General features: G+C 41.8%; 2 protein-coding genes across 10 annotated transcripts in view; both read right to left on the reverse strand.

The window, feature by feature from the left end:
• Positions 1-794: 794 nt before the first annotated feature.
• On the reverse strand, positions 795-15,614 carry iqck (IQ motif containing K). Its single transcript, XM_065964838.1, has 9 exons — positions 14,824-15,614; positions 14,607-14,734; positions 14,360-14,510; positions 14,172-14,269; positions 13,842-13,894; positions 13,663-13,740; positions 13,495-13,579; positions 7,299-7,410; positions 795-2,891 (listed from the first exon to the last, which is right to left on the reverse strand). Exons 1-9 carry the CDS (start codon positions 14,933-14,935, stop codon positions 2,713-2,715), a joined length of 996 nt encoding a protein of 331 aa, XP_065820910.1. The 5' UTR covers positions 14,936-15,614; the 3' UTR covers positions 795-2,712.
• Positions 15,615-15,750: 136 nt separating this feature from the next.
• sun1b (Sad1 and UNC84 domain containing 1b) overlaps positions 15,751-20,536 on the reverse strand; it is a 28,537-nt gene continuing 23,751 nt past the window's right edge. For all 9 annotated transcript variants that reach the window (XM_065964830.1, XM_065964827.1, XM_065964826.1 and 6 more), the window contains 8 exons: positions 20,141-20,235; positions 19,893-20,037; positions 19,414-19,749; positions 19,213-19,297; positions 18,654-18,769; positions 17,669-17,836; positions 17,494-17,586; positions 15,751-17,409 (listed from right to left, as the gene is read on the reverse strand). In XM_065964830.1, coding sequence (XP_065820902.1) covers positions 17,293-17,409; positions 17,494-17,586; positions 17,669-17,836; positions 18,654-18,769; positions 19,213-19,297; positions 19,414-19,749; positions 19,893-20,037; positions 20,141-20,235 — 1,155 coding nt within the window. In that variant the 3' untranslated portion in view covers positions 15,751-17,292. The remainder of the gene's footprint in view (positions 17,410-17,493; positions 17,587-17,668; positions 17,837-18,653; positions 18,770-19,212; positions 19,298-19,413; positions 19,750-19,892; positions 20,038-20,140; positions 20,236-20,536) is intronic.

Raw genomic sequence — 20,536 nt, forward strand, 5'->3', positions numbered from 1 at the left:
GACAGGAGCCGAGCGTATACTCGATATACGATTTCAGGCCAATTGAGTCCACATTTTTAAATCATATGACAGCCAGATAGCACATCTTCAGTCGTGCAGTATACACTGAGGTGCAATGGCCGACCACGGCCTGATTAGCTGTGCTCCTGACCAGTTGGATGATTTTCTCTCATGTTTGAAATGAAGGTCTGAAAATCTCGCACAAAGAGCAGAGCAACGAGCCAATCGCCGAACTTTTGTCCTCTGATTTAGCCTGCACAAACTGTCCGATATAAACGTGGCAACAGCAGACATGTCCGTTTAATTGGTCTCTTCTTCTGTCATGAAAGAAACGTTAGTTGGAGGTCCGCAGATATTTCCTGCCGACAGGTAATATTTGTTATGATTTAGATGCTAGAAGGTTTTTGCAGTGTGTATATTTGAGCCGCATGCATATGTGACAACGTAAAATCACATCTGTTGACAATTGTTAATCCTCTGTCCTGACTTAATCCATAGGCTATAGTATGAGCTCTCAGGTCACGCCCGACAATCAAGTGGTACAGAGTGAGAACATAAATCTGGAGCTTTGTTCGTGCATTTTAAACGATTTAATCGCACAGTGTGAACTTACATTCTGCCAGAAATGTTAAACCACCGTACAATATACCCCGGTGCCATGTCAATTTGTGGACTTTAGAGGTCTAAGGACCCAGATCCCAACAAGCCCATCCCCCCGTTTCCATTTTTTATGCCAAGCTAAGCTAACAAGCTGCTTGTGTTAGCATGCAAATAACCAAAGGACATTAGAGTGGTACCATTTACTTAAAGTTTATTTATATATTCCAAATATGTCAAAACTTGAAGGCAGTTTTAATCAATATATTTTTAATAATACATCAAAAGATATACATATATATTATATTAATCTTAGGCTTCTTACATCCTGCATGTTGTGTTTGGAAATAAGATTAAATAAAATGTTTGTCTGAATTTGTCAGGTGAATGAGGCTTATATAAAGTGTAATGAGATATTTTTTACTAAAATTTGACAAATAGATTTGGTGTGATTTGAGTGTTTGCAGTGTGTATTCTGCATACATTCAGCCGTGAATCACAGCCCAGAACACGCTGTTTTCAGGCTTTACACTGACGGCCTGGTGCCCCCTCTCTTCTGCTGCTCAAAGATCCAGTTTCACTCGGTTCCAGTGCTGTCAGACTCTGTGGAGCTGGCTGCACTATCAGATGTCCCCGGAATGAAATGGGCTGTTTTATCACTTCACCCAGAAGCAGCTGTCTCCCAGACATCCACATACCTGCAGAGGGAGATACATGACCCTCCCTGTGGCCCACTGTGAGGCAGCGTGAGGCAGCGTGCATCAGTGCCCAGGATGGTCGGGGGATGCCATCCATCAGGAGACCGCCCCCGCCTCGCCTCTCTGCAGAGGCACTGGGGTGGAGACACCAGAAGTATCCTCTCAGGTACGCAGAGTTCAAGGAGGGGGTGGAAATCTGCCAGGAGTGCACTTTATTCTCTCTGTGTCTAATGACAGAGCCAGGAGAAGACAGCAACAACCTGCACTGTCTTATTGACATTATCACAAATATTAGAGCGGTCAGTGAAGCAGCGTGAAGTCTTTTTATCCTCAATATTTTTGCTGATCAAATTAAATGAACTTTCCATGGCTGATATGTAACATTTAAGAAGATGTTGGATGACTAGAAGGAGCAAAAAAAACAGGAAGGAGGGATGCAAAGTCTCTGACATTTAAGAATAACAAGACAAAACTGTATCCATGTAAAACAAACTGTTCAGACTTCATAAAACAGTACGTAAAATACATGAAATGAACACGTCAAATATTCAGCTGCAGCAGAGACACCACCATACAGTGTCAGTTTCTATAATAGTTTCTAATTTTAGTGACACTTTTCTATACAAGGTCATATACATTCACATGTAATTAATTATAAATTGATTTGTTTAATGGGCTATAATCTTCAGCTTCTAATGTTGCATTTCCATAGTATCAAGAGATGTAACAGGCCTTTTTATTCAGTAGTGGAATAGAAAGATCAATGGAGATTATTGGATTTTCCTTTCTGCTGCTCGGTCAGAGTTGCTGTCGATCACCTGTCAGCCCTCTCAGCAATGTTTTTCAATTTCCTTTTTTTTATTTCCTCTGTTTCTCTGACAGAGTGCTGCTGTGCACGCAGGGTCACCTTTCAGCCTGACCTCAGTTCCTGGCTCAATCGGAAATGCTCCAATCTCTTTGGTGTGATACATATTGCTAAGGAAAACAGGAACAACAAGGAAAAGGAAATAGCTGGTTATCAACCGGTGAGCTGTCTGCTGGAGGGGCTGAGAGGAAATATTTAGTCCTACTAGAGGCTACAGTGTTCATTCGTTGGGTGAGACTCGTAAAGGGAAGTGATCCATCAAAAAGGCAATGAAAGCAATCAACTAATTAGACACGGACCTCGGACCATAAATCCTCACGTGGCCATATCCAATTGGTTACAGGCGTTTTTAATGGCTTGTTTGAGTGATCACTTTGGTCACTTTGACATCCACCTAACACAGCTTAATAGCCTTTAAACAACAGACAAACCTTGTACCCACAGCAATGATTTCAGTTAATAGAAGTCTGGACGAGGTTTCAAGTTCCTGGTAAAGACGGAGACGCCGCAGTCATGGTTTATCACGATTATCAGTCAGTGTTGGTGTGGAGGTCATTTTGGGCTGGTCGTCAGCAAGCTGGGGGTCATCAGGCAATCAACGACCTCAGGGGTCATCTTGGGGGTGGGGGTGTGGACCACAGTGCTCTGGGGGGTGGGGGACACAACCTGGATGGACACGTCTGAGTTGCCGGGCTGAGGACTTTCTGGAAGATCTGCCATAACAGAGCCAACTGGAGACAAACAAGAACAACTTCCTGAACATGGACAGGTGCTCTGTTGTGTTTTAGACAGGCTGTAATAAATAATCATCACTCCTGAATGTCAAACCTGCCATTCTGCTCTACTCTGCACTCCACTGAGGAAACAGCATTCAAAAAGCATGAAACATCTCTACTTAAAAAATTTAAATATGTCAGATTTGTCAGACACTTCCTAAAAGTTTAACCAATGCATGTCTGAAAGCCTTCTTTTTTTTTTTTATACATTTGATTGTTGGCCCACTTTCTGTTTCTAGCACAGATTTTCTTAAGGAAAAAGCTACCCTCTGTTTTTGTCTTTAAAACACAAGCCTCTTCTCACCTGCACTGCACTCATTAAGATTTCCTCAAATTATCCAGGTGGGCAGCATGTTTGAAAACACAGATTTTATTCAGACTTTTTGCTGCCAGTCTCTTAGTAAAAATAACAAGTATTCGGGTGAGTGAACACAACAGACAGAAAAATCATTCCTATCCAGTGTGTGGTATTGATGACCTATCATGTGAAACCGGTGGGATCTTTGAGCACGTTGGGACCCTGCTACAAACTCTTTTCTGCTTGCCAGTATGTTATTATGTTGAAACTGGAGATATGTCCAATAACATGTCGCATTAAGAAACAGGCAAAAAGTGTAATTTGTCCACTATCTTGTATACCGTAGACACATTACGTTGGGACTTTTGCAGCTTTTTATGTCACGTCCTGTCTCCCGGGACTCAGCACACCCGCTTTTCAGGAGTTTTGTGTTTGTGTGAATAAAGTTTAAAAGACTTATTTTGTTATTGTGCGAATGTGAAAACAGTGTGCTAACAAAGCATACAAAACACGGCTCAGGAGGACAGTAAAGACAGACAATATCATTTAGTATAGACTTCAACAAACAAAAAGACACTACATAACAATTAGAAATAATAATGTCATGTGTAAGGGGTATTTTTTGGAATTAGTTGTCTGGAGTGCATGATGTGTGAGGGTCTATAACATCGTATTTTACTCTAAGTGTACAATTTATGGTGATTGCCCAACTATTTGTACATTTGTCAAGATGTTATTGAATATAATTGATAGGGCAAATATTTAAAGGCCTGTGTTTTAAAACCTGTAAGACAAACCATGATTCAGCCCATCTCTCTCTCTCACTGTGACAGCTGCATTTTGTCGGCCTTCTGTGATCTGCCAGTTAAAGGCGATAGCTGTGACATTATGGAAGTGAAGCAATGATGAATAGGCTGCTATATATGGCCACTTAAACGATAACAGGAGCTACAGACAGGCTCGAGATGATGCTAATAGTTGAGGTTCTGCTCTGTTAATATCCAAATGACTGCAGTGGTGATTTAAAGTGAGATTTAGAAAAGTGTTCATTTCACTTTTATTACTCAGTAACATCTGTAGCATCAGTTGAAGCACTGATGCAGCTCCTAAGAGCTTTTTTATTATTTACAAGTGAATTTCTCTGTTTGAAAATATTCTGCAGATGGTCTATATTATAAATGATTCTGACAAGAAAAATGCACAATTTAACCATGTGCCAGATGCTGCAAGAAAAAAAAACTGTGGCTGACACATTTCAAAAATGGTATAATCCTATGATATACTTTTGATAACAACATGCACTTCTACAATCACTTATGAGGTGTTTCTCTGGTTAGCTAGCTCACTACTCAGGCTGAAGGTAAACATCCGACATGTCCGTCTAGAGTCAAGGACAGTCCTGTGGTGATTCATGAGCTGCTGAAAGCTGCACCTGCCAAACAAGCTGTGACCTTTTGATCCTGAGGTATCATTGTTTGTCCGCTCTCTCAGTTGCTTTCCTCCCACAGCTTCTGTTTTTGCTCTGCGTCTCTGACTAATTCTGATTTCAGACTGTGAAATGTGAAATGGCAGAAGAGGAATCACATGCCGGTCTCCTCGGGTCAGATGAGATGGGTGCAGCTGTTGCGGTTTCGACTTAAGAGGGCGTGTTTACAGTAAAGAGGTGGCTTCCCTAAATAATCTCTCTCTCCCTCGATCTCTAACTCATCCGCTCTCTACCACAGACCCTGACATGGGTCATTTATTTGTCAGTGCTGGAGGGCAGTGCTTGCCTCATTACATCCAAAAACACAACAGCAGGATAAACCAGCCAACAAACTGCCACTTCAGCATCATCCCTCCCTCCATCGCTCTCTGCTGTTTCTAACTCACTCATTTCTGGTTCCCTACTATCCTCACAACCATTTCAGATTCTGTTGAAGACGTCAGAAAAGGGCTTTCAGTTGGGACGGACATGGCAGACTCTCTTGTACTCTCTCTCTCTCTCACACACACACACACACACACACACACACACACACGCTGATCCCCAGGCCCCCCTGCTATAATGTCAGGTCAGCAGCAGCGGTGCAGGAGCAGTAGCAGCAGCTCAGTGTTTTTGTGGAGGAATGTTCGTCAGCCCAACACTGCTGCAGTGAGCGCCTTTGTTGTGTGGAATGTGTCAGTGTGTGTTTATGATGGTGTCATTGTCTGTAGGTGACAAACAAAGAGGTGACACGACAGCCGGTTAAGCTACGTACACAGGCAGAAGTGCCCCAATGGGTCATTTTCTTATAAAGGACCAGGATCCTTTTTCTTCATAACCATGTGAACAGGAAAAAAAAACTTAAGACTTAAATCGCCTACATTTTAGCTTCTGTGTGCTTCTGTTGATTTTTGTAGTAATATTCATACAAGTGGGATGACAGCTGGGTCGAGTTCACTTTGGAATCTGATATTTGCCTTCTTTCAGAAACAACGAAAGAGCCAAAAAGAAAAGCCCTCTAAGGCAGACTGAAACTTTGTGCTAAATGCTAACTCGCTAACATGCTTATGTTTAGCAGATATCATGTTTACCATCTTATCTTTTGTGTAGTAACTTAGCATGATAATTAACTTATTAGCACATACCTGAAATTACAGCAATGGCTAATGGGACAGTTATCATCACGCTAGTTTGTGTTCAAGTCATGATTTTCGTGGTGGTTTCTTATTAATTGGTTATGTGATGCAATAAAAAGGTACAAAATGCCATGATTGACAGCTCTGTTGGCGAATGTGGGTCCTGCAGCGCTGTGTGCACCTGATTAGCAAAGAAGAGGAGACACAGCAGAACACCAACAAAAGAGTCAAATAACTTTCCATCTTGTCTTCTTCAACCTGATACAATAATCTCTGATTTTTAACAGTAAGTAGAAAGTGTGTTTTTGTGGGTTGACATCAAGACCTCTTCCAGACAGTCTACTGTGCAGACTCTGGCTCAAAATGCCCAATATAGTATTTTGGCTTCATCTTTGTACAACTGGAGGGGGTTGAGGCTTGTTGTCCATCTGTATACAGTCTACAATGTGACAACATAGCTTTCCTATGAGCTAAAATGCATAAATTAGAAAATGACTCTTTGCCACCGTCTTTTCATGTATCACCTTAAAAAACCAGCACTGTTAAATACTGCTGACCACTTTGTGCATGTGCGTGTGTGTTCAAGGACAAAGTTTTGTCACTCTCATAGAGCTCTAAAGCCAGTAAATCATCCTGGACATATGCCTGCATTCCCAGCTGCTTGGCTCTTTCTTTCATGTTGGCATACAGTACACACACACACACACACACACACACACACACACACACACACACACACACACACACACACACACACACACACACACACACACACACACACACACACACACACACACACACACACACACACACACACACACACACACACACACACACACACACACACACACACACACACACACACACACACACACACACACACACACACACACACACACAATCAAAGGCCCGGACACATTTCATTCGTCTCTCTCCGTCGTCATCGCCCTCACTCTGTATCTGCTCTCTGTCTTCACATGTATCCCTGTCCTCTGCCGTATCTCTCTCTCACACAAACACACCCTGAGCCCTGCAGACATTTACTTTCTCTCCTTCACTCGCAATCTCCTTTCTCTTTCTTCCCTTCTCACTTCCCTGTCTCTTTCTTCTTTCTCAATCTCCGTGTCTGCCCTCATTCTTTCTCTGTGTCGCGGCTTTCATATCCTCATCTCTCCGCTTGCACTTCAAAGCTCTGCGCAGATCACTTCTCTATCCCTGCAGTTTGTGTGTCAAAGTGTGTGTCTGACTGTACTGTGCACCATCCAGTGTGTATACGTGAGTATCAGTGTCTATACTTCTGCATGGGTTGCACTGTAGCTTATTTCCGTGACTGTAAGATGTGGTCGGGCCACAGGAGAAAAACTTAACCTCATGGATGTTGTGTTGCTGGTGAGCTGAGAACTTTAATTCAGTGAAACAATATGAATTTATGTGTGTGTGTATGTGTGTGTGTGTGTTCTCACCTCTGCTCTCTTGTTTTGCCCAGAACTGCTCAACAGTTTTGGCAATGTCCCGGTTCTCCCTCAGTTCCTTCTGCCACAGGCGCAGCTCCTGCACATCTGGGCGAACTCGTATCTACAACACACACACAAACACACAGGTACATAGCTTTGCATAAGGTTACATCATCAAAAAAAGTGAGCTGCCAGTGCTGTCTTACGTTACTATATCTTTCTGTGTGTTGGACTTTTTTTTTTTTATTTACTGCGTATGAGACAGTACTATATTTAAAAATGTATAAACTATTTTGTGTTGGCCAATTTAAAGCCCCATTTAAATTCAATTTAATTCCTTGCTGTAATATGAGAATTGTGGAATGGTGGACGCTGTGTCTGAAAAGGGCCCTTCTGCATTGAAAAACCAGTGCTCTTGATGGTAATGAAGCGTGTTAAGATGTATAACCCTGTGTGTCCACGTAGATGGGTAAATGGGTCAAATTCTGCTGCAGATTCATGTCCAGCTGACTCTTGTTCCTCTCTCTGCCCCGTCTGGTCTGGAGCTGGTCACGCTTTTGTTGTCAGAGGAAACCCCTGTAGTTGTTGTGTTGTGGTTTTGTGTAGGCTGCTGGCTTTAGTGAGCGATTACTAAATGCTATCATTGATTTGGATGAATAGAAAATATCCCTGAAGGGCTCAATCATTTTTCTCTCTTTGTCCCCTTCTACTACTTCTACTCCCCCATAACTCTGCATCTTTCTCCTCCCAGTATCCTCTGACCCTGTCCCCTCTTTCTTCTCTCTAACAACACCTTCTCTCCTCCTCTTTTATCCATCACTCTTCTCTTCTCTTCTCTCCAGGCCCCTTTACGCCTCCCTCTCATTTGGAACCAAACATTCTCCAGAGTGCATGTTTTAATGGCCACAATAGTGTTGCTATGTTAGCAATGGTTATGAAAGTGGAGCTGTTATATAAGCCTGGCAATGGGTGGAGGAATGGGTTAGCCTAGCAGGCTTCAATAGTTAATTTAGCGGGTGTCACGGCGCTGAAACAGCCCCTCTGCTGATGGGAGCAAAGCATAGAAATGGAAATAAGGGGTGAGGGTCAGCAGGGGTGAGGGGGGGTTGGAGTCTGTTGTGTTTGCTCACCATCTCTTGTGTGCATCTTTCTGTGTGGCCATTTCTACTATGTGTCACTTTCAATAGCTGTTCTGCAGAAACCTCATACCTCCAAGTTCTTCTTCTGTTGCTAAATGATGGGAATGCTTGAAAGCCATTGGACCCCTGAGGCAATGCTTCTTAATGTGACAAGCACAGGGGCAAAACAGGAATCTAGTTTCTTGAAAAGCTGCTTTTTAAATATACATGCTTTGAGCATGATGCTGCATGGCAGCAGGAGACAAAGAGCTGAGTTGAATGTGAATGCATGAGAGTTTTGAAGGCCGTCTGTGTGCATCTACACAGCTGATTAGCAGGGGCCCAGTATTATAATGTGATTGTGCACACTGTGCATCAAAGACCGGGTGTGCTGTTTGAGAATATTAATACATTTGAATCACACTTACAAAACAACAAATGCAAGTTCACATCTCATCTAACGAGTTTGAATCATTACTGAGTCTTTGATAATACGGTATCTTGTTGCTTTAATTGTCCGTCTCACTGAGCCTGTTTATGTGTGCTTGTGAGTCATTTCTCATGTGTGCGCATGAAGGTACGGATTAGAGTGATTAGAAAAAATTATAGGACATTGCAAGGCTGCATGAATTCGCACGCATCATTTAGCATGCAAAAGTGCAACAAGAAACGTGTGTACAACACACAATGCATATTCATGACAAATAACTATCATGGTATTTGCCTCTATAGATCATTTTCATTTAAACGCCATCATAAAATCTCATCATCAAACTGCAAAAATTACAAAAGTTTAGTTTTTCATTTCACCGTGTATGATCCTTTCTAGATTGTTTAAATTCTGCATCTTTGTATCTCAATGTTATTGCAAATGATGGAAGCCTGAGTAATTTATGAGGTTTGAAAGATTTGAAATAAAGTGAAAGTCACAAAGACATACGAATCAAATTACAAAACAGGGGCTTCATCCTCTCCCATCTGTCAAAGCTGACACCACTTGCAGCACAAGTAGAACCCCCGAACCCCCGAACCCCCCCCCCACACACACACACACACACACACACACACACACTTACTACGTTCCCACAAATATGTGCACACAGTTTCTCACACACACTTCAATCTCCCTGCACGGCCTTTCAAGCTGCCGGCCTTTTTTTGTGCAAAGCTGCCTGTGTGACCGAGCTCCTCTCCCAGTCTCACACACTGCTGCAGCAGCACAATGGTTTCTGTTTGGAGGAAGCGGCTGCAGCCACATCAGCAGACGCAGTGACAGGCTGTATAAAGGCACAGATTCACACCCCATCCAAGAAGCCGATCCTTCATGTTTTTGTTGACTGATGCTTCCATCAACACTTCACTGGCAGATCAACTTGAGTTCTGATCAATGCATTGGAGACCCGGGCATAGTATGTATGTAGTGTCACTAAGACTATACTACAATTAGATGTAAAATACTCCATATGATGAAAGTATCCCATCCAATCCAGGTCCAGTGTCCTCCTACAGCCCATCTGTATGAAGGGAAAGTGAGGACGAAACAGAGCCATCAGCAACTGTGTGTGTCCTGAGTGCCTTTGACATATTTTCTGCATGAGTGTCACAGCGTGGCCCATCACTGTCTCAACTGTGGACCTCAGTTCAAACCATTCATGTAGCACTGCTCCCGGATCATTCAGCTGGAATCTCAGACCTAGTTCTGCAGTGGACTATGCGGCTCTCCGGGTGAGAGCGTGCAAGATTCTCTTAAACAGCTCTATTAGTTTCTGTCAAGAAGAGTACACACAGTAGGCTGCTCACAGTGCGCTCCCTTTAGACACAACTGAGCCTGCCAGCCCAAGAATACTTTCAAGTTTCAACGGGATAAACAATTAATTTAAAATGATTCACCAAATAATTGTAATACTACTTTTTTTTTTGTGCATTACATTGTTATTCTGAGAATCAAAAAACAACAAGGTTCTTGCAAGTTTAACGAAGATACAAGGCTTGCTAGGCAGATGAAATCACAGTTGGTAAAAAGTGTATGAGCTACAATTTAACATTTTGCAGCCAAAGCATAATTTTGAGGAAATAACATTAAGAACTTTTGTGAGAGGTGGATGGAAAGATAGCTAATTTCAGGTCTGTTCTGCTAATGTGAAGCAGCTAGTTATCTTAGCTTTGCACAATAGTTGGTGCAGGAAGGAAACGTGTACCCTCAAGATCATAAATAAAGCAAATGCTACTTTTTGCTGCCTCAGCTTCACTGTTAGTTAGTGTGAGACAGCATTTCCAATATGGACACTGCCATCAATGAACTTCCAAACTCCATTTCAGAAACCAATGGGGGAATGAACTCAGAAGACCCCATATCCCATTTTTTTTACAGTATATGGGTGATCATCAGGGCTTATGGAAAAGTGGAAAACATTTGTCTTTTAGCTAAAACATGAGAGTTATATTTTACTCAACAAACTCAAAGTTCAAATCAGCCCAATCTGATTCCTTTGACAACAAATGTGTGTTACATACAGGCCTTGTGAACTCATCTAACTATCTATAAGACAATCCCTACAGCCACACAGGGCAGTGATCCGCTCAGGCCAGGAAAAGGCTAACTGCATTGTGTCTGCTTCATAAATCTCTTAGTAGAGACAGTGGAAAAGATCATGATACAATCCTGCTCTGCTGCTTGACCACAAATCCTCAGTATTGACTGCCTAATTGCACTGCCTATTTATTACACAGTAGCTACATTACTGCAACTCAGCTTAGACTTCAAAGAGTCTGAGAAGTCCTGGTGATCAGTGGAGTGTGTGTGTTTGATGTGTGTGTGCATGTACATATGTGTACATTACAGCAGCAGGGCATGGATGAATGGATTAGAGCTAGGCTGAGGCAAACGGTATAAAGAAGATTATGTAACATGTTTAGACCCATCAGCTCTTTATAGTTGTGAGTATAACAACAGACAATCGCATCGTCTAGGCCGATATGTGTGTGTGTGTGTGTGTGTGTGTGTGTGTGTGTGTGTGTGTGTGTGTGTGTGTGTGTGTGGTACATGCTGTACCGCTGCTGCTCTTCCTTCGTCCTCAATATGTTTGGATGAATCACATTAATAATGGAGGGATAAAGCTCCAATCTACAAAAATACCCTCCTTCTTTGCTTCCTGGCCCTTCGTCTGTCTGTCTTTCTTACCAACACACACACACACACACACACAAACGCACACACTCTGCAGTCAGCGCTGCGTCAGGCAGGTTATATAACAGCAGAGGGTGTAAGAGTGCGGGGGAAAGAGGGGGAGTGGTTGAGGGGAACAGGGCAAAAGAAGAGGTTTTAATCACAACTACATCGTGATTATCAAAAGTCATTATGTTTTTTATAAATGACAAGTTAGTATCAAAACAACAAACATAAAACTCATTTTCATCATCAAGTCAAACTAAATCCCATAATCCTATTACTCTTGTATAAACCCTCAGAACTATTCTCAAGTATTTAAAAACTTACTCTTGGACAGATTAGGTTGAAATATAGCTCATCATTGTTCACTTAGATATTAAGTCTGTAATCCAAAGTCTTATAATGAGAATTTTGTCAGATTAGATTTACAGTGTGAGACAACAAATATGAACGCTCCACGCCGGCACACACACAGAATCAAGTGAAGCTTTACGGTGCATCAGTGCAGCACAGCTCCGTTTGTGCTGATGTCCCCGTCCCTGCTCGTCTGCTCAATGAGCTGTTAACTGTTTTTGTCTCTGGAGTTGAGGTAACAGCAGCAGTGACACACAACGCCGCCTGTATGAGGACTTTGCGACTACCCAAAATATCTCCACCCTGTGTATCCTGAATAAATGATGATCCTGAGAGGCCTTCCCTCAGCTTTGTACTCGGATTGTGCTGCGTTCACAGCCTCCATCTGGTTCACTTTTCTTGCATAAGGGCTGCATTTCCCTCTGTATCACAGCATTACTAATCATCATCTGGCTTTTTTTTTTTTCCATCCTTTTTGTCATCCATGCATACATTTAAAAATATTCCCAACATAGCCTGAGCTTAATCCTTCCAGATAGATCATCCCATCATATAACAATTGTTTCTTCCTGGCTGTGTCTCTCCTCCTGTGAACCCCTCTGGGTGCTGGGATGCAGTGCTATCAGTGGACCTTGCTGAACCTCTCTCCGCACAGTGGGGTCAGCCTGCTCAGTGCTGCCACCCCATGTGAACAGTGGAGAGTAAGATTGTATTTCTGTAACAGAAAAAAAAAGGAGGTGTTGCCCCCTGCTGGTTCATAAATAGTCCTAACCTAGATGTGGCTTCACATAGGCACATATTCAAAAACATATTTTAATGCACGCAATACACAAATTCAACAAGAAGCAGAATAATGTTTCCACATCTTTATGAAGTTGCACATGACATTTATTTGCTCCCAATAGCTTGCTTAACAAAGCTGTATAAATAAGAGCTTCTGCTGTGAGAAGTAAAAACCTAAACCCCTGCTGTCATCCTCACCTCACACCAGACACGGCTTTATCTGCGTGTGAAGTCAAAACTCTGCTGTTTGCCTCTGGTAGTGTCTGTTTATATCTATTTATATCAGTGCACAGAGCACTCCAACGCCCACACAGGAAGGAATTAAAGGCCGACATCACTGATGACATAATCATGCTGCTGAATGAAATTGCGTTCCTCGTGGAAGAGAGGCTTTTCAGCTGGATGTTATTATACAACAAGATCAAACTTTGGACCAATGCACATGAAGCAGGGTGCCTATAGTATCCTAAAAGAAACACTCGCACAACGCCAAGCAGCACAGATCTCTGTGGTTTGTGGGGAAACTGCAGGGTTCGATCATTTTTCAATATCCAAATGCTTTCAGGCAGTAACTTAAATATTGTTGTGTGGGTCAAAGGAATAGATTTTTTTCTCATGGACCTTTCATTTAAATACATTTGGATTTTCTTCAGTTTAAGAATTCCATGCCTATATTTTTTAGTCATCTTTCAGGTCCATTTTATGAACTCTTTTGTCTGCAGTCCAAGCACTAGTTTAATAAAATACTTTTTGATTTTGCTCCCTGTCATGATGAGTGTACCTTGTATCCCCTCCAGAAAGCCTGGATGAGCAGAGCAGCCTGATCCTCGCTCAGCTGCAGAAACAGAGGGATGGGAGGCCTGGGACTGAAGAAAGAAAAGGTTTGATGAGACAGAGCAGAAAGATGCTCTACCTTACGTGCATAAGAAAACACATTATGTAAACTCACTGCATGCGGAGCCAGCTCTTGACAAATGGGATGTCGTGAAAGTTCACATGGATCTGTTTCCGCCTGCTGGGGTTGTGGCTGAGGAAAAGAGAAGATTTAGCTAAAAAAAAATTTACACACAGCATTCAGATAATAACATTTAGAAGAACTAAGGTTAAGGTGTATGTGCAGGCCCTTACTTGTAAAGCCACTCAGTTAGAAAATCAAACGGGTTAAAAGCTGTTATTTTCCTCTGTAACACAAAACAAAGTAATCAATATTGTACATCACACAAAACTATTAATAAATATCAATATATACATTTACAATATGATCATGTTTTCAACTTACAACTACAGCTGTGAAATGAATGTGGTGAAGTAAAAAAAAGAAATTCAATCTGATTTAGAGTAGATAGCTTAAAGTAGAAAACATCAAAAAAGAAACACTTGAGTAATTTACAAGAACCACAACATTTTTAGTCTTTTTAACATTTTAAAATCATTTTAATGTTATCAATTAACTCAGACCTCAAAACAGCCGTGTTTCTGAGCTTCTGTCAGCAAAGCCTCGAGTCCAGGCAACAACACTGGAAACACTCTCCTCTCCAAAAACTGTATGACAGGACCTGACACAAAGGTACATTCATACATCACGTACAGACAAAGAATGACAAAGCAGACAGATGCTCCCTGCAGAGCGTGAGCCATCATCTTACTTGTTTGTAGTTTAAGAGGTGATGTAGTTCCTGGTGCTGACGGGGGCCTCTGGCTTGAAGGACGTGGTTTTTGTAACACAGCATAGCCAGCGAGAGCCGGGTGACCAAGAAGAGGGTCAAAGTCTCTGAGAGGATCATCATCCACAGACACCTGATGAAACCAAGGATTGTGGATTGTACTGTATAATAGTTTTGTCAGACAATGTCTACAAGATTAGAAACAGGATAACTTGAAGGATATGTTCACCTTGGCTGTGGTGAGTCCATAGAAGACTGGGGAGTGTGTACTAGCGCTATACTGGGAGATCTGGGTGCTCACTGAGCTGCTATCTGTCCACACAGCACTGGGAGGACGGGGCTGCTCAGCTTCATACTCTCCAGAAAACACATAAATAAAATAAAAGCTTTTATTGTACATAGTTTCCATAAACAGAAGCTTAAACAAACAGTGTTTAATACCTTACCTTCACACACTTGTTGCCAAAGTGACTTTTTGGCACCGATTGTTTTGGCCATTATTATGCTGATCGCGATAGTGGTTGCCGGGGACTCACTGGTTGCCAAGGAAGTAGTCATGAGAATGACTTCCGGTGTCAAATTTTTTTTTCTGAAAGCGACCACATCAACTATGACAACTATAACCACGAAGTAGGCCTATTTATTATTATTTTTTTTAACTTTTGTGGACTTTAACGTGTTTCTATGGACATACTTTTTTCATTTATAAATTATCAACCTTGTGTTTTGATGACGTAACACCGTAAAATTAACGTTACAAACCGTAGTCTCGGGTCATTAACATACCTGATTTTTGCACACATAAAAACAGCGTAGTTTGCTTTCACTGTGCTTCTCAGTTACATGTTATTGAAACACTGATTGAAATTCGCTGCATCGCCTCTACTTCTAATTCGTTATTTCCGGTATTCACCGCTGGAGGGCAGCAGATATCTTAACATACTTAAATTTAATTTACCCCTTCAATTCAAAATCTGCTGAAAATCCCGCTAAATCCTTCTGTGATCTCGAATAAAAATATACATGATTTTGCATTTAATTTTTTTTTTAACATTAACTCTTGGTTACAACAAAAAGTCAACTTGATGGCATCCAAAATGTATTTCTATCAGTAATTTAAATCCAGTTCACTCAAAAAGAGAAAGCATAAACTAAGCAGATGTCAGGTACTTACTTTTTTAGAGACACTTTCAATCGATCCAGATGTACCCGGGAACAATCCTGTTGGACTTAAATTCAGTTGTTACTGTTACCACTTTTAAAATGTTGATGATCAACCAGAGAAAATACTGCATGGTGAGAAACAATTATCTTTAGAAGGAAACATTATACAGTTAGTTTTAACACATGATTAAGTTGTTCAGAACGCTTCATCAAAATTAAAGTCTTTATTGGAATATATTCCAAAGCAGTAAAGCCATCTCATGACTAAACAAAAATAGCCTCTTATCTTTAAAAAAAAGTCCCAAGATGGTTTCAAAATGCACTGAACAGCTTTTGACAAAATATACATTGCAGTAACTCATATTTTTGCAGTCACTAATTTACTTGTTAATAAATAAGATTGTGAACAAAACATTTTTATACATAACATTTAGGACCTCCCCCTGTTTGTTACCCCCCTTTTGAAGTCATCGTGAAGACCGGTGCCACAAACATTCCTCTAACAAGTTGTTGCAGTGCATCCTTAGATTAACAAACCCCCAAATTTAAAAAAAAGGGAAAAAAAAGGAAAAGAAAATCAAAACAACACATTGAGTAACAGTAGAAACAATGGTAGTGATACAATAATAATAAGATTTTTTTATAAAGCAACACTGATAAAAGCAGTTATTATAAAGGACTGACTATCAACAATTAAATATACAGTTTACATTCCTTCAGGTTTTAAGAATAAAGGGAGCTCATGTGAGGAGGACGTTTAAAACTAAGCCAGAGGGAGACAGCAAGAGCTTCCTCTTCAAAGAAATTGAAAGAAAATCCTACTTTTTTTTCTACAGGAGCACTTATTCATCTTTGAAAAATGATTGTTAATTTGAGATGCCTGCCCAGGACTCAAACCTTCAGCGCAGACACACTCAAGTGTTAATACATGGTGCAAGATTCGGTTCCAGGGGAGTCACATGCTAGAATAAATCCTAGAGTGCAGCCATAATCATACAGGTAATTTGTACAAAGTGAGGAGCGTCTTATCCTCTGAACACCTAGAGCTCATGTCGGTGGTTATATAGTGTCACTGTGACATTAGAGGATGACTTGCATCCAGCTTCAGCTTGAGAGAACATTTAGAGCCTGACTAGAAGCGGCCTCAGATGTAGTGAACCTTTCATGTCCAGTCTGGTGCATTTCAGTCCAGCAGGCCAACCAAACAGCTCGGTTAAAGTCACTGCTGAAAAACTTGATGGCCACAAATGGACAAAAATGGTTACATGCAAAGGTGTAGTGGCTTTGATCCTGAAAAAAAAGTGGAAAATAATATGAGCAAAACAAGAAATCAAACTGAGATGCAGTGTGTGAAGAAATGGAGGAGAAAAGTCCTTAGTGCCCCCCCATTTCATTCGTCCATGGATATGTCTGCTCAGGTCAGAGCCTGTCGCCATCGCGGGCTTATTCAGTGCAAGAGACCTTTTAGAAAAGGGGGCTCGGAGTTTCATTTACTTCTGTGGTTCCATTCCTCCTCTGTGTTCATGACAGATCCCATACAGACTTTCCTGTGACTCTTTCAACAAAACACTTGTCCATGATTCAGTCTGTGCACATTCCTTTATTAATCCACAATTTCTTTGTCTCCTTTGTCTTTCAAAACGTCCATCATTTACCTCCGAGTCCCCTCCTTTTTAAAAGAAGTTGGCGAGAGCTATGTACAGATAGGTTGGTATGTCATACATGACTGTGTGTGTGTGGTGGTGATTGGTTCACTGAGGCCGAGGATCTCCGTGGACTCTGAAGCGGTACATGCAGGTGTATTCAGGGTGACCCCAGTTGGAGAGCACCCGCACCTCGATGATCTGGAAGCTCTTGTCATTTTGTTCCTAAAAAGAGAAGAATATTCAGAACATGCTGGCAGATAAGAACATAATCATTCCCGACAGGTTAAGAAGTCCGACTTTTCATACCATGACAGGAAATGTTTGCAGTGACTCCCCGTCTTCCTGGTATGTGTACTGCCCGAGCAGCTTTCCCTCCTCCTGGTACTCATCGTCTAGCCCCTGAAAATAAAAAAAACTTTCAGTGAAAACAGAACATTATCACTAATTAATGGAATTAAATAAATATCCCTTTGTTTCTTACAAAAACAGTGAAGTTTTGTGGGGCGCTGGTGATGTTTCCAGTGGGGGACAGGGCCTTGGGGATGTGCTCCACGCAAAAGGATGTAGGCAGGATCCTTAGGGATAACCGGATTACGAGGTAGCCCTGAGAGCCTTTGAATGCCCAGCAGTTACCAGGATACACATCAGGCTGAGGGTGTAAGAGATGTCAAGCTTAGTTTTTCAAATGAAAAAAATAAATCCCAACAATCCTTCAATGACATTAGTCCTTTATTGATTATCCTGTAAATGTAATAAAAGACTTTGTGGATAGGTTCAATTTGTTTAAGTCAGGTGTAAAGAATAGTCATGTGCTTATCTTAACATGTTATAATCGTTGAATTTACTGTTCTTCAAACTGTCCATTTAAATAATATATGCAGCTCTGACTCCTCTCCTCTCCTCTGTGGTGCTGAGAGCCTGACAGCTGGGCAGCACACACCAGTTGATACTTTTTAAAAACTATTTTCAGATGTATATTTATCAGCTGTCAGTGTTTTTTTTTGTCCTCTGAGCCTGATATAACTAGCTGCGAGAAACAGGCATTTACAGTGACAGATGTTGGTGTGCATGTCTGAAACATCATTTGGTGGGAGGGGCTTAGCAAAGTAATAAGTGGTTGCAGAGAGAGACGAAGGTGTCTTCCATCTGAAAGTTCATGTTGCTCATTCAAGCGTGTAGAGTGGATTTACATTTTTGTTATTACAATACTGGAGTCACTTTAGTTTCACTTTCCACACACAAATAAAAAGTCTACTGAAAGATATCACAGATTGATTAATTTGTGCTTCACACTCTGTAAGGTAGCACAATCAATGCACAAAGAATAATGCACAAAGAACTGACCGGTCACTGATTTTGTTAAAATGAGATCTCAGTCTATGATACATAGGAGTGGCTCAATAAAGTGTCTGTAAATTCCACTGCATCCCTTCCCTGAGTCACAAAACTCTGGTGGTGAGGCTCACCTGGATGACCACCCGTGGAGACTGGGAGAAGTACCAGAGGGGCAGGCCGAACAGACTCATGAGGGCCGTCTTGGTCTCATATGTCTCCGAGCAGCGAGTACTGAGGATGCTTCCACCTAAAAACACATGAAGGTTAAACATGCTTGAAACTAAGTCCTAATTTTAAAAGTTTTAGGATATTTTAGTCTGAAATGATGGCACATGTAGAGACAGAAAATATGGACAGAAAGTGGAGGCTTGAGAACCAAACCGAATTGTTGTAATCATAAAGGTTTTTCTTACTAGACTACCAGAACATCTTAATACCCATGCCTTCTGTGTTGTGACTCTCTCATATAGGTCAACAGACTGCTCAGTAATACAAATGACAATGGAGTCTGACCTTCTGCTGTTAATACCCTGTTGTCCTCAGGCCTGGCTAATGCCCGCACCCTCATTGCATAAGAGACATACATTAGAGCGCTGTGCTGATAGAGCTGTTATAGAGCAGCTAGGTGGTTAATCCAAAAAGGCACAGGAAGAACAGGGAGTGATGTAAATGTGAGGCTTAATTTTTTACCTCCAGACTCCAGCGCGTAGTCCACCTGGCCTGTTCGATCCTGGGAGTAGAGCCTCAGAGCGTTCTGGACAATCAGCTTCACTTGCTGGGGTAGAAAACATAACACAAAACCAACAATAAAAAGCAGCTCATCTTAGCTCATAATTAAGATGACAATCCAAAGTGATTATGACGCTGACAGTAGGAATCCATATTCATTACCTCTTCTGACATTCCCGCAGTGGAGGCAGTGTGCTGGACGCTCCCGGTCACCGTCTGAACGATGCTCTTGGCTTGGGATTCAGCTTCACCCAAGGTCTGGGCCCGGTTCTGCTCCAGCTGCAGGGACACGTTTCTCAGGATGCTCATCTCCAGGGAGGCCAGGGAGGCCTGCAGGTCTGGTGTGTTAACGTAGCGCTGAGATAGCCAGAGGACCAGCGACTCAGGCACCTCTCCATGCTGCTCTCCTGACCCACTGCCGAAGAACAGAGCCTGCAACTCCTTACGCACCTGAGAGGACACCTGAGAGGACACCTGAGAGGACACCTGGGCTGATATCTGTGAAGGAATACACGGAAATGTCATGACTAAAGACATGTTATGGAAAGTGAATGTCATGGAAAAAAAAGACCTAATATTTGCTGTGATGTAGTTTTGTAAAATAAGTTGATTTTACATGAGTCAGCATTTGAGTCACTTACCGTCTCCTGCAGCATGTCCAGCTGCTCACACTTGCCCTTACATCCCAAAACCCCCTGCAGGTCCTTTCGGATTTTGCCAAGCTCCACCTCAAGTCTGTGCACCTCCGCAAACAGAGCATCATGGTCCTCCTGCTTCACACCCACACTGAGGGAGACACAGAAATTACATGTAAGCTGACATAATCTTTAAGAAGATGCTGCTGAATTTGAATGCATGTAGGTTGGGTTTTTTTTCATGGTTTTGATACCTGACAGGGTCTGGGTCTGCTGCTGGAGTGGAAACCTCTTTGACCCGTTCTTGCCGTTTCTCATGCTCATATTTCTGCTGCTTCTGCTGAACCTCCTACAACACATTTCATCAATAAGAATGAATGAGGACAGAGTAGGAAGTACAAAACTTCTCTTCATTATTTCTGAAACTCCCCATGACAGATAAACCAAATCAATAACAATCACTATTATAATAAGAATAATTAAATATTTGATACTGCCCAATTGCTCCTTTGTACACAGACTTTACACCTGGCACCAAACCAACCAGTTCTGCATTCATACCTGTTCTTGTCTGACCTCAGCTGTCTGGTTCACCTGTTTGAGCTTGTCAGGATTATTGTCCTTTAAACACAGGTCCCTCTGTAAGTGTC

Source organism: Labrus bergylta, chromosome 16 (assembly GCF_963930695.1).
Source record: "Labrus bergylta chromosome 16, fLabBer1.1, whole genome shotgun sequence".
NCBI classification, from domain to species: domain Eukaryota; kingdom Metazoa; phylum Chordata; class Actinopteri; order Labriformes; family Labridae; genus Labrus; species Labrus bergylta.

Coding starts and splice junctions, on each gene's coding strand:
- iqck (XM_065964838.1), bottom strand. CDS start 14,935: ATGACTACTTCCTTGGCAACCAGTGAGTCCCCGGCAACCACTATCGCG. Junction 14,735..14,823: donor TTGGCAACAAGTGTGTGAAG/GTAAGGTATTAA, acceptor TGTTTTCTGGAG/AGTATGAAGCTGAGCAGCCC. Junction 7,411..13,494: donor CTTTCTGGAGGGGATACAAG/GTACACTCATCA, acceptor TGTGTGTTGTAG/ATACGAGTTCGCCCAGATGT.